Here is a 14325-nt window from a genome sequence, read left to right as displayed (position 1 = left end):
TCAGGGTTTCAAGAAAAGGAGGTAGCAAGAAAGTGGGGGAAATTAACTCTTCCAGTTTCCATGAAACTATGGGCAACTTTGTGCAATGGTCCCATTTCACCTTGGGCTGAAGAATCACCCAGAAGGCTATAAAGCCCTCAGAGTCCTCCAAACCATTAAAGCCCTGAGGCCAGGAATCAAAGGCAATGGAAGGAGGGAACTCAAGGAAATGTCAGAATCTCCTCGGACTACATCAACACCTCTGAGCTCCCTGGTGGGCGACATCTCAGGCCCATTGCACCTTACTTGCTGGTGTAGAAAACCTGAAATGAGTTATCCAGGTTAGATATATAACCCCACCCCTCGTCTGCAAAATCTCTTCCCGACATCCGAGTCATATTTGTAGGCTTTCTTGACAACCAACCACCCTTCTAAATGCTTTGCGATTTCATCTCCATGTACCCCATCTTAGCCAAATCCATTGACTTTTGACATTTTGACACCAATCCTCAAATGAGAGCAGACCCACGTTAATATAAGATTCTGTAATAACATACAAATAGTCAACAAACCTTAAGACAATCTCTATACCATTCCTTTTTGTCCCCGTAATTTCCAACCCTGGAAACCCCAGCGTAATGCACATACAGGCTATTTGATGGCCTTATGGAAGAGGTTCAGGGAATTTTACTTGGTGTGGGCCATAGTATTTCAATGCTGCACTTATTATAAAAAATGGAGGTTCCCTCACTCTGCCCCACGTACCAGATTTGATAAGCCCTTGAACCAACCAAAAAGGATTTTAAATCTGTATTATTTTTGGCTCTGTTTTAAAGACTAAGAAGCAAAACACGCTTTTGCTTCCGCCAGGACCGCCGACCCAGTTCATGAAACAAACTGGAGGGAAAACTAGTAAAGGCCTCTCCTCCCCTCAGCCCCATAAATTTAATCACTCGCTCCACAGACCTGACTGAGATTTAAGCGACGCTCCCACGTGATCTGTTCTAACTCGTCATAGGGACACGTGGTTCTAGATACTTCGTCCCCTCCCCCTCAGGGGTGGATTGTTGACAACGCCGCCGGCAGTCACGTGATCTTACGTCATCCCACCTCCTTTCCCTGAAATCTCTGGCCCCGGATGCGTCTCTCTGTCCCCACCCGGTCGAGTTTAAACTACTGAAAGGGGGAGACACAGGATGGCGTTTCGCTTTCGGGGTCTCTTAATCCACAATCTCCAGACTGAGAACAGAGAACATTACCTTATCGATTAGATCAGGAAGCCAAAATGGATAGAACCCTGCTCAGAAGCTCCCACAACGAGCTCTCAAACGCCCCGTGCCCTTCTCCCGCACCCCTCACTCTGTGGTACTGGCGGAGGGCGGAGGGATCTGGAGGCGGCGGAGGGAGACGTCATTGCAGGGTTGTTTGTGCAGCCTCGGCGGCGGCGGTGACCCACAGTGATTCGGCCGCCGCGCCGGGGGGTGGGGGGGCTGCGCGGGACTCTTTTCTTTCAGACTGACCGCGGGGCAGCTGGGGAGCATGTCGACTCCGGCCCGGAGGAGGCTCATGCGGGATTTCAAGCGGTAAGGGCCCTCACCTTCGCCTTGATGACGGCTCCTCCCCATAGCTGTGGGGCTGCAGGGCGGGGATCCGGGACACCTTCCTCTCATAACGCTAAGAGGGCCGACTATGGGCCCAGCGGTACCGACGGAAGCCCAGTCTTAGCCCCCGTTCGCACTCCCTCATCCTTGATTGCTCACTCTTCCGACGTAAGAAATTTCGATACCCCCTCCCCCAAAAGTAAAAAGATGGCCATGGTCTGTCCTAGGATTTTCCGCTGCCCATTTGGGTCAGCTGCCCGACGTTTGGCCCTAGAGCTCAAGCCTCATCCCTCCAACCCTGCGCCCTGTCGTGCCCGGTCCCTGTCCCCCAAAAGCAAACCCTTGCAGAATCTTTTTCTCTGCTTGCTGCACCAGTTTTGCTGGATGGTCCTGCGGTCTTCGCTGAGGGGCAGGGTTGAGGCGAAAAGCGCCCCCCCCCCCTTCTCATTCTTTCTGCAGCGAGGGTGGGGTCTGCAGCGCGAGGTCCGGAGGTTGTTAACCCATCTTCCGAAACCTGACTCTCCCTCGCCCGCCCGAAAGGACCTTGAGAACTGGCTTAGAGACCTGGGATTCGGGCTGGCAGCCCGGGCTGCCAGTGCCTTTTGGAACTCAGCTCTGTGGCCTGGTGTCTAAAGCCCTATCTATAGCCTCCGAAGTCTGGAAAAATTCCTTCCTTGAGACTGGCGCTAACCTGATACTCCCTCGGCCCCTTTTTGTAAAATAGGGTTTTGTTAGGAGGTGTTCGGGTTAGTGAGGAGGAAGTGACTTTTTCAGTTGTTTACCTATGATTGAATACTTGGAGGTACCGGGGGTGGGGGGGAGATGAGAAAACTTAGCATTACGATCCACTGCACATTTTTAAGTGTTTTTTTTCCCCCCTGGGGACATCTGCGCTGATAGAGACAAAATATCTAGTATAAAAACTTAGGTTACCTGCTCGGGAAGTAACCTTTCAACTTCGCCATTATAAAGCCATAGGTGAGGCATTTGGAAGCCATTGTTTTGGGCTTTGGGCGGTTTATTATTGAATATATTCGTAATGTAGCCGTTTACCTTTGGTGGGCGAGACGAAGCATAATTCTTTAAAGGCTTCTGGTCATCGTGGCTTAATGTGTTTGAGGTTGAATGAAAAGAACTATTTTTATGTAGCCTAATTTCAAAATATCCTATGATAGTCACTACATATAGATATCTTTGTATAAAATGTGTCGTTTATTTTTCTTTTGAAATGGTAGTCTTCACAAGGAGATGCTCTGTTTGGTGCAAAAGTTGTCTGCTAAAGGTTAAAATCAAATTTCACGTTAGCTCCGATGAGTGAAAGCCAAATAATAAAACTTCCAGTTTGCGTCCATTGTTACTCTGGTTTCTTACTGCCCATCTCTGTTAAATTCTGAGTTGAACACATGGCACCTTTGGTGGTTTTCCAAAGGTCTTCAGGTTATGAGAATTTGATTATGACAATGTTGGAAGGTAGCTTTGTATGGAGTCTCCTGATAGGAGAGGTAGATTGAGCTGTAGCGCAGATCTTTAAAGGGACTGATGAAAAAAACATAACTGAGGCTTGATTATTTTAAAAGCTACTGCTAATTGAAGCAAATAGGATAAAACTCTCCTGCCTAAAACTAGTTTGCTAATTAAATCCAATATAAGTGTTTTTAGTCATTTAGTGTTTGCCTTGAGGGTCCTTTGGGGGGGTGGCCATGTTGCACAGGTGGCTGTCCTTTGGACTCACACAGACCGTCTTTGCATGTTTGCAGCAGCAAAAAAGATGGTCTGTGAAAATATTTTTTGCATTTCAGGCTTTTAATTTTTGTCGTTGATGGCAGTCTGTACGCATCACTTTTTGAAGATACATCTTAACCTTCATATTCAGAGTGATGACTCCAAAGCTCTTTGGAATTTTAGACAATTTGGAGAGGTATTTAATAAGTATATACGTGGTTGATTTTTTTTCTTAAGTTGTATGGTTTATTCCACCTCAGCACAAGAACAAGGAAACGATTTAGTTTGTGTGAAAGTAGGTAGAATAGCCCATAAGGGTTCTCTTTGGCCTTTGTAGTGACCTTAATGTTCAACTTTGAAAATTACTGCTCTGGATTTCTAGATTGCAAGAGGACCCACCTGTGGGTGTCAGTGGCGCACCGTCTGAAAACAACATTATGCAGTGGAATGCAGTTATATTTGGGTGAGTATAACAAATGATAGGTATAGTGATACTTTAAGAAAAGTGAATGTATTCACTGGGCAAAGAGGCTGAAGTGGAATTGGGGGCTCGTACAGAAACTGCAAAATAAATTTTGAAAAAATTCTGCGAAGTGTTTTTGTTGTTAACTAAAATTGATTTGTGTTGGTGTTACTGCCTATGATTTTGTAATCACTTTGGGTTTTACCTGATTAAAAATTTCATTTGAAACTAAACAAGAAAAGGTAAATTATTTTGTACAAAATAAAATGTACTAAGCAAATGTTTATGCTTGCATTCTTTTGGAACTGTAAAAAAACTAAGAATAAAAAATAGTCAGCTTCCAGTGTGGCAAGAATTAACGAAAAATGTTAAACACATTATATATATTGCGTATATATCGTGTGTGTGTGTATATATATATATATATATGTATTTTTTTTTTTTTTTTAAGAGAGATGGGTTGGGGGTGGAAGCAGAGGGGCAGAGAGAGAGAGAATCTCAAGCAGGCTCCACAGTCAGTGTCAAGCCCAACATGGAGTACAGTCTCACAACCCAAAGATCATGACCTGAGCCCAAATCAAGAGTTGGCTCCTTAACAAACTGAGCCACCTAGGTGCCCCACATATATGCTGCTTGATTTAAAATTTCCTTAAGCCTTTTCTTCTGTTTTTCTGGACTTGATCTTTTTTTCCCCACACTTTTTAAAACTAGGATTTTGCAGTAAAACTTTTAAGGAGCACCTTCATAAACAGAATTCTGAGTTGCCATTGAATTAGTTATGAGTCTGTGTTAAATACTAGTGAAAAAATTAGTGTAGTTTATTCTAAAGAGATTATATTAAATTCAGGCTAACATGCTTTGAGATCTTGAATGTGCCTTGCAAGAAATAATTAAACTTGATGGTGCTGCTTAGGAAAGATGAAATTGGGATATGGAGACAGGGAAAAGATTTGAGCAAAAGAAAGTGGTTTTCTTGGTTACATCAATTCTGTCCAGATGTTTTGAACAAGAGCTGTTGCTCTGTTGGGAAGCAGGACACTTTGGTTTGGTGTTACAATTATCTTTGAAGGCTATTTCCATCTTATTGATGTAAATTGAAAATATGTTTTTTTTTCTCTTAATATACATTTACAAAATGACTGGTTGGTATTTATGAACTGAATTGTTGGTGTACTAAAATTATGAGCTTTTGCGGGGGGTTGGTTTTTTTCTAAAACCCCCCTAAAATGAAAACTTAGAAAATAGTTACTTTATGCCTACATCTAGAAAATAGTTACTTTATGCCTACATCTATAAAAATCTAGGGCTAAGATGATACTAAACAATATCTTTAAAACTCCACAAATCATTAAAATAAGCCCCTCATTCTCTGTTTGAGTTTATCCTTTCCACTCTTAAAAATCAGGAAAATGGGCACCTGGATGGCTCAGTTGGTTGGGCAGCCGATTCTTGATCTCAGTTCAGCTCTTGGATCTCACGGTCTTAGTGTTGGGCCCCATGTTGGGCTCTGCACTGCGCCTGGAGCCTACTTAAAAAAAAAAAAAAAATGAGGAAAAGGCAGAATGAAACATTTTTTAATCAGAAATCTTCTTGTTGAGGAAAAGGCAGAATGAAACATTTTTTAATCAGAAATCTTCTTGTTTTCAGACCAGAAGGGACACCCTTTGAAGATGGTAAGTCATTCTCAATTATGTTTTCTGTAGTATTAGGCCATTGCTTTTAAATAGGAAATTGTAACACACCAACATATCTAACTTAAAACTATTTTCTATTGTTATTAGGTCAAATTAAAACTAAATAATGCTACTGAGAATTTATAGTTCACAAAGGACTTTCTTTCCACATCAGCTTGACCACCTCCATTGCCAGTTCTTTGTGTTACTTTGGTATTTGGTTGTAGAACTGTAGGCCTAGATGGTAGGATAAAGGAGGGTAATCATGCTTTTTTAACATTGTTATCTACGTTGGTAAGTTGTTGAGCTGAAATTGTTCTTAAACATACATAGGTGGGGCATCTGGTTGGCTCAGTCTGTAGAGCATGTGACTCTCGATCTCAGGGTTGTAAGGCCAAGGCCCACATTGGGTGCAGAGATTACTTAAAAGTAAAAAAATTTAAAAATCTCAAAAAAAACCCAAAAAGCCACATAATGTAGCTGCCTGTAGCTGCACAAACAGCTAACTCCTGGTACCTATAAGTAGTTGGCATCTGTGTAATCTTTTGCCTCTTAAATTTAGTTTTTTCACCAAGAGCCAGGAAAATGGAAAACTGGTTCTGATACATGTTTATAATTGAGCTTTTCTTATTGATTTTAGCAAGGTTCTTAGATTTTCTCTAATTATAGCATAGATTTTTAAGAATTATTGAACAGGTTTTTAATTATCAAAATGGCTCCAGAATTAACCCATGGTAGATATTTACACAAAGATACTGATTGTACTGTTTTTAAGGAAATAATTTGAATGCCTAATAGGGGAAAAAATGGTTAAGTAAATTTTTTTTTTTTTTAAGATTTTATTTATTTATTTGACAGAGAGAGACAGCCAGCAAAAGAGGGAACACAAGCAGGGGGAGTGGGAGAGGAAGAAGCAGGCTCCCAGCGGAGGAGCCCGATGTGGGGCTCGATCCCAGAACACCGGGATCACGCCCTGAGCTGAAGGCAGACGCTTAACGACTGAGCCACCCAGGCGCCCCCCCTTTTTTTTTAAGTAAATTTATGATTTATCTAGATTGTGGAATATCATGTACTTGTTAAGTAGATCTGGACATAAGTCTCAAGAGACAAAGTTTCAGAATGATACATGTTGTATTACATTTTTACCAAATACATGTATGCAGGTGTGTGTATTAAAGGGTTATGTTTCCCACTGTTCAGAGTGGTTACCGCTAAGGTGGGGGAAAGGAATGGAAGAGAAGTACTTAAGGACTTCAGCTTCTTGGGTGGTCCATGAGCCCCCTCTTCAAATCCCTAAGACTGTTCCATGGATTCTTTGTAATAAAAACTGTCTTGGGATGCCTGGGTGGTTCAGTTGGTTAAGCATCTGCTTTTGGCTTAGGTTATGATCCCAGGGTCCTGGGATCAAGTCCCACAAGGGGCTTCTTGCTCAGTGGGGAGCCTGCTTCTCCCTCTGCCTTCTGCTCTCCCTCCTTGAATGCATGCGCACGCGCTCTCTCTCTCTGACAAATAAATAAGATCTTTAAAAAAATAAAAAATAAAACTGTCTTTATACCAATACTAAGACATTTGCCCTTTTTACTCTATCAGCATTTGCACTGGTGGTACAAAAACATTAGTGGCTGAAACTGGACCTAGGCAGTTTAGTATCCTGGCACAAATCAACACAGTGGCTCTAAACTGTACTATAGTCATTGTACTCTTTACATTTTATTTATTTATGTATACATTTAGAAATTAAATTTTTTTAAGATTTTTTTTTTAAAGCAATCTCTACGTCCAATGTGTGGGGCTCAAACCCACAACCCTGGGGTCAAGAGCCTAACACTCCACCAACTGAGCCAGCCAGGTGCCCCTTTTCTTAGCATTTTAAAAGCTGCCAATTTCACTTAAAAATTTTTTGTCTTGATGGCAAAAAAAAAAAAGGTCTTGATGAAAAAGTAGATATTATTATTATAATTACTGAATTCTGACCCTTAAGTATACATTTTTAAAATACTCTATGTGATTAAGTGGAAAGTATGCATAAAACACTTCTTGTGATGATTTTCTGGAGGAAAAGCACTTCTGCAGTTGTTTGAGTTGCAACTTAAACTTTTTTTCATGAAACATTTTTACTTGAATGAATGAGAGATAAACTGTGATAGTTTAGCTTTGACTGTTTGACAGACATACTCAAAAGTGACATAAGTGAGCTGTTAGATCAAGGAAAGTAACTGACAGTATTGTTGCTACTGATAAAATAATGGTTTCCCAGTACTTTAAGACTTCTCTGATAACATCAGTAGGTGGTATTACCTAATTGTGATTTGTTTTTGGTTAGTATATAATGAAATGTGACAACATTTACAAGAATTATCATTCGTTGAACCAATGTTTTCTGAACGACCAGTGTATAATATGGAAAATTAGGGATGGATAAAACATTTATGAAGCGTATAACTGATTTTAGTGTAACCGATGCAAATAGTATGTATGATTTCAGATTCTCCATTGCAACTAACCCTTAAAAACCTACCACTTCCTTAGTGTAGTAATCAAAAAAGAATATCTACAGTTATCTGAAAAAACTGTGAAAATATTCTTTTTTCACTTACATATTTTTGTGGGACTTTGTTTTCTTCCTGTACCTCATCCCAGAACAGCATATTGCAGCGGATCAAATGCAGAAGCAGCTGAGAGAATCTAGCTGTCTTCTGTTAAGCCAGTCATTAAAGAGATTTGCAAAAACGTAAAACAGTGCTAAGCTTCTCACTAACTTTTAGGGAAATATATTACTTTTCATCAGATGTTACTTAAGTTAACATGTAGTGAGTTTACAGTAATTAATGAATTTTTTAAAATTTTCTGGGTTGGGGCACCTGGCTGGCTCACTCGGTAGAGCGTGTGACTCTTGATCTCAGGGTCATGAGTTAGAGCCTCACATTGAGCATAGAAGTTACTTTAAAAAAAAAAATTCATGAGTTAAATACTCTCTAAGAAATACCGACAGTTAAATTCAGTGGTGTGGCGGAGGCAGTTTGTACTGATTCATGAGAACAGATTGTTAAAAATTGGGGGGAATTTTTGCAAGCTAGTTATTAAAGAGCCAATATTTAAAAATGAAATTATTTTTCATTTTTGGTGGAAATCTATAAAACGGTATGTTGTCACCTCTTTCCCAGCTTCACATTCAGTTGACTTCCGTTTGGAAACTTGGCCGTGATTGGGAATGAGAGTATAAAGGGGCCCATAAAGTGGGCAGAAAAAAACTTTAAAATTACTGTTCATATTTGTGTAGGCTGAAATTTTTACAGTGTACATTTTTTTTAATTAAAGCAAATTAAAATGCACACTTTCAAAATACATAATTAAATATAAGACTATCTTCACTATTTAACTGTACATTTCATAACACCTCTGTGTATTTAGAATATGAAATAGATACCATGTTTGATTTTGCTTGTATCTTTGGCTTCCCTAATCCCAAATTTCCAACCAGCAAAAAAATGTAAAAAGGTAGAGGTTGTATACCAAACATAAGATAAAATATCAATAAATAGAAGAAAGGATTGCATTGATGAAATCAGGGAAGAACCTTCTAGAGACATCTGGAATGGTTTAAACTTTTATTGACTTCATTAGGAGTAAGTCTCCATTTACTGAGTATGTCTAAGTGGTTGTAGTTAGAATACCTCTCCAACCTTCAGGTGGATTTCCTCAAAATAAAAGAACTGTGGATAGTTAATAAACAGAATAGAAGTCTAGAAAGACGTACAAAACCAGTAATAATGGTTATTTCTGCAAAATAGATTTGGAATTAGAGTTGAGAGTTTTACTTTGTACACTGTGAACAGATTGACTTTGCTAGAAATGCATAATTTTTTTAAAAGCCTGTGTCTGTACTGACCATAAAATACTGCTCTACAAGAGTGTACCACTTTGGTCTATAACCAGCAGTAGGCAGTTACACTAACGCTTACTGGTTCTTGGCGTATTTAAGTGAAAGGATTTGTATGGGGACAGAAGAGACCTTTCAGATTAATGTCGATACCTCCAATCTAAGTCCTTTGTCATGTGGTAGTTAGCCCCTCTCAAAATCCTTTGGCATAACCCCTCCTAAGCTATAATAAACTAGCTGTAGTTCCCCAAATGTGCATTTTAAATTTCAGTAGCTGGGGCCAAATTGCCTTCCAAAAGTATGGCAGTTTAACATTCCTACCAGTAGCACATGAAAGTGTGTGTTCCCAAGTGCTTGCCAGTGCTGCGTGTTACCAGTCTAACGCGAAACAAAGTATATTTAATGTGTTTTATGTGCTAAGCCAAAATTGACGTTACTTTTTTGTGTGGTTGTGCAAAAACCAGTATGTGTTGGGAATTCATTGATGAAGAGGTTAAAAAGTAATGCTTGTCTTTACCATAAATATTTTGGTTTGTTTTCTATCTAGGTACTTTTAAACTAGTAATAGAATTTTCTGAAGAGTATCCAAATAAGCCACCAACTGTTAGGTTTTTATCCAAAATGTTTCATCCAAATGGTAAGTAACATTTTATTAAACTTCATAAATGGTGGGGGGAAAAGAGTTCTTTCGTTCCTTTTGGGCCTTGCCCCATAATTCTCACTGCTACAGGCCACTTCTGGATGTTGCTTCCGTGTCAGTATTAGCTACGTTTTTTTGTAGCCTGGAATCTTAAGAAGGTTCCAAATGTCAGGTAAAGTTGTTTTGTCTTAATACATTTGATTTTAAAATAATACCTATTTATATGTAGAAACATGAAGGATACCAAAAAGAATTTGTTGCTTAAAAGTTAATTTTTAAAAAATACAAATAGGGTTCCTGGGTGGCTCAGTCGGTTGAGTGTCTGCCTTTGGCTCAGGTCATGATCCCGCAGTCCTGGGATCCAGTCCTGCATCGGGCTCCCCACTCAGTGGGGAGTGTACTTCTCCCTTTACCCTTCCCCCCCTGCTCGTGATTTCTCTCTCTAATAAATAAGTAAAATCTTTAAAAGTAATAAGAATAAATAAATAAAAATACAAATAAATGCTTGTACAAAATTGAGATCATATTGTATGTAGTTAAGTAATTTTTTTATATATACTATGAACATCTTATTAAATATTTTTTGCATCATTCTTAATCGCTGCATAATGTCCTATGAAGTTACCATAATTAATCTGTGTCCAGTTGTTGGTGATTTTCAGGGTTTTTTTAAGATTTTATTTTAAGAGAGAGTGCAAGTGCGGGGGTGGGGTGGGGGGTGCAATGGGAGAGAGAAAGAGAATCTTAAGCAGGCTCCACGTTCTAGGCGGAGCCTGCCACAGAGTTCCATCTCATGACCCTGAGATCAAGAACTGAGCCAAAATCAAAATTCGATTGCTTAACCAACTGAGCCACCCAGGCGCCCCAAGTTGTTTGTAATTTTAAACAGCACTTTGAACATTCTTGAAAATCTTCCCAAATACCCATGAATATTATTATAGAATAAGTTTTTAGAAGTGAGATTACTGGGTCAAAGGTTTGTATGTTTTCAAGGCTTTTTTAAGTATAGTTTTCCATTTTTTCTCTCGTTCCTATTTTCATTTGGAGAAAATTATTTATTTATTTATTTATTTATTTATTTATTTAAACATTTTATTTATTTATGTGACACACAGAGCACAAGCAGGGGCAGTGGCAGGCAGAGGGAGAAGCAGGCTCTCCAAGGAGCAGGGAGCCCGATGTGGGTCTCAGTCCCAGGACCCTTTCATGACCTGAGTCGAAGGCAGATGCTTAATCAACTGAGCCACCCAGGTGCCCCTGGAGAAATTTATTTTATTCCGATTTTCCATAAATGATTTCTGAGTGACTCTTTGTAATTAAATTTGCTCTTCTAGGACTTCCTGTTTACTCTTAATATGTATATATTCCTGGATTATAAATTATGAAAGACTTATTTTCCAAAATATTTAAGCTTTCCTTTTCGTAACCTTTGCTTATTTAAACATGATCTTCCCAATCAGTTAACTTACTTTCAGAAGGAGTCACTTAATATTTATTCTACTTTAGTTTAATCTGATTTAAACTTGTTATTGAATTGACCCCCAGTGTAGTAAGAAGGCTCTGTAAATGAAGGTGGGAAAGACTGTACAGTGTGCGGGGGTTCTGTGTATGTAGGTGTAGTATTTTCATCCTTGGGGAAACAGTGTTTTAGACCGTTTCTCATTTTTTCATATTAATAACAGTGGTTTCCCTTTTTTCTTTTATCAGTACATTTTTATTTCTGGTCTAGTTTTTAAACATCTTTACTTGAAATATAATTCATATATTATGCTGTTCATTCGTTTAAATTATACAGTTCAGGGGTTTTTAGTACACTGAGTTGTGCAACCATCACCATATCAATTTTAGAACATTTTTATCTCTCCCCAAAAAATACCATGACAGTTGGCATCACTCCCCTTCTCCCAGCAACCTAGTAGGCTATAAATGAAATCCTATAATACATGTGGTCTTTTGTGACTGACTTCTTTCAGCTAGCATAGGGTTCATCCATGTTATAACTGTATTCCTTTTCCTTTTATTGCTGAGTGAGATTTCATTGTATGGATATATATACTGTGTTTTGTTCATCCATTTGTCAGTTGATGGGTGCTTGATTTCTTTTTTTTTTTTTTTTTTTAAGATTTTATTTATTTATTTGACAGAGAGAGAGACAGCCAGCGAGAGAGGGAACACAAGCAGGGGGAGTGGGAGAGGAAGAACCAGGCTCCCAGCGGAGGAGCCCGATATGGGGCTCGATCCCAGCTCTGGGATCACGCCCTGAGCCAAGGGCAGACGCTTAACTAATGAGCCACCCAGGTGCCCCGGGTGCTTGATTTCTAGTTTACTTTTGGATTACTTCTTGGGAATAGTTACTGGTTCAGAACTTAAAAAATCATTTTGTACTTTAATGGGTTTTGCAGAGGTGATGATTGTTCTTTAGACTTGCCAAGTTTGATGTTCCTGTGGGATAGATAGTAAGCCGTTCACCAGGCTGCTTTAAAGCAGAGAGTTAAATCTAGTCTAAAGCTAGTAAGTGTAAGTAGCAAGCCCATGGATGGTCATTGAGGCCATGAGAGTGAATAACATCACCCAGAGTTGCCAGAAGGAAGAGGATGGAGGATAGAGAGAGCCCTGAGAAATGACAGTATTTAAGTATAATTTGCCTCCTCTCCCCCAAAAAGCCTTGCTTATTCCTGTCTTTATGTAGGGTGATGGGGCTTGCTCCATGAAGCTTTCCAAAGTTTGACAGTATCTATAACATTTAAGTGCATTTATCCTTTGTGAACACAGCTGTTCTACTTCTGGAAAATTGTCATGTAGACATAGATTCTCACAAGTGGGTAAAAATCTATGTTCATTGTATTTTCAAGTAATCAGTTCAAGAGGAAGAAAAAAACCTCCCAAATGTTAAAGACTTAAAAGATATTAATCACTAGATATTTATTTTATGTTTTATTTATGAAAGGAATGCATGTTCATTGCAAAAACAAATCATAAAATACAAGAATCCTGTTATTTACAGAGAGCCATTACTTATATTTTGGCATTTAGTCTTACAAATGTTTTTTTAACTACACATACTTCAAATGAAAATAGTTACACTTCAAATGAATATATTTAAATATTTTGTAAAAAATGACATTATCCTCTAAAAATCAAAAACTTATTAAGGTGTTCTACATTGTGGGTATCTTCCTATATCAATTAACAGAGGATAGATGTGTATCGTTTCTCTTGGCCGCACTGGTATTGGTTATATGAATGTACTGTTATTTAGCCAGTCACCTCTTTATGGGCCACAAGGTAGTTTCTAATTTTACATGCTTATAAACAGTATTATAGTGAACTTCCTATAAATAAAACTTCAGGTGTCCACATTTATTTCTTTAGGAATAATTTCTGGGGGAGTAATTATGATGTCAAAAAATAAGTATTTTTGAGGGCGCCTGGATGGCTCAGTTGTTAGGCGTCTGCCTTCGGCTCAGGTCACCATCCCAGGGTCCTGGGATTGAGCCCTGCATCCGGCTCCCTGCTCAGCAGGAAGCCTGCTTCTCCCTCTCCCACTCCCCCTGCTTGTGTTCCCTTTCTCACTGTGTCTGTCAAATAAATAAAATCTTAAAAAAAAAAAAGTATTTTTTTAAGAGCTTTATTTAAGGAGTTTAGAAATAGAGGATTTAAACAGATGGGCTATAAGGTGGGTGTTGAAAAAATTTAACTCTGACAAAGCTTCCTGATGAAGAGGTGCAAAATAAGAGACCTTAGTTTTGACACTGGTTTTCCTGTGAGACAAGAGGGCTTTTGGTAATTGATGTTCAGAACTTCTGACTAGGCCAAGCATTCTGTTTGTGGTAAAGATTTCTCTTTTAACCGTTAAAATATGATAAAATTAATAGGTAACCAATTTTAGTGTTGTCTTTGCAGTGTATGCTGATGGTAGCATATGTTTAGATATCCTTCAGAATCGATGGAGTCCAACATATGATGTATCTTCTATCTTAACATCAATTCAGGTAAGTGTGTTAAGTTAGGTTGCATCATGATTTTTTAAGGTTCTGTGGGATATAGTCAGCTCTTTTAGGAGCAGTAACAGGTAACCAATGGCATAGCCTGGATGATAACATGCCATGATTTTCAGACAACTGGTCTGCTTTTTTGTTAGTGACCACATTGGATCAAACCCACAGTCCTGATCTTGTGTAAATAAAGTGTTCTCACAGGTCAAGTACTATTTATGCCCATGAAGCATAGCCAGAGGATGTGGAAAAGGAAAATGCTTCTTGGAAATAGAGAAAGATGATTGTTAGAAAAACCGTAGGTACCTCAGGAAACTGCCAAGTGCAGAGAACCATTAAGTATGTGACCCTATCCAAGAAATCCTATTTTAA

The 14325-nt window shown here is 39.0% G+C and overlaps 2 protein-coding genes across 4 annotated transcripts in view; one reads left to right on the top strand and one right to left on the bottom strand.

Moving 5' to 3' along the window:
• Nucleotides 1-1732, bottom strand: part of CDKL3 (cyclin dependent kinase like 3) — an 82760-nt gene extending 81028 nt beyond the window's left edge. For 2 of the 3 annotated variants that reach the window (XM_045794690.2, XM_087862269.1), the window contains exon 1: nt 946-1348. The gene's annotated coding sequence lies outside the window, so the exon portion shown is untranslated. Of the gene's footprint in view, nt 1-945; nt 1349-1576 lie in introns of those variants that run through there. The other variant, XM_087862270.1, reaches the window with a different exon arrangement.
• The window catches only part of UBE2B (ubiquitin conjugating enzyme E2 B), a 14865-nt gene continuing 1943 nt past the window's right edge, over nt 1404-14325 (top strand). The window contains exons 1-5 of the mRNA XM_045794693.2: nt 1404-1562; nt 3685-3765; nt 5413-5438; nt 9866-9955; nt 13862-13950. Of these exons, the coding sequence (XP_045650649.1) occupies nt 1519-1562; nt 3685-3765; nt 5413-5438; nt 9866-9955; nt 13862-13950 (330 nt within the window). The 5' untranslated portion in view covers nt 1404-1518. The remainder of the gene's footprint in view (nt 1563-3684; nt 3766-5412; nt 5439-9865; nt 9956-13861; nt 13951-14325) is intronic.

Source organism: Ursus americanus, chromosome 5, assembly GCF_024610735.1.
Source record: "Ursus americanus isolate L20-20 chromosome 5, mUrsAme1.1.p, whole genome shotgun sequence".
Classification (NCBI taxonomy): domain Eukaryota; kingdom Metazoa; phylum Chordata; class Mammalia; order Carnivora; family Ursidae; genus Ursus; species Ursus americanus.
The sequence above is the reverse complement of the archived record's forward strand: the minus strand, read 5'-3'. Positions and strand labels throughout refer to the sequence as shown.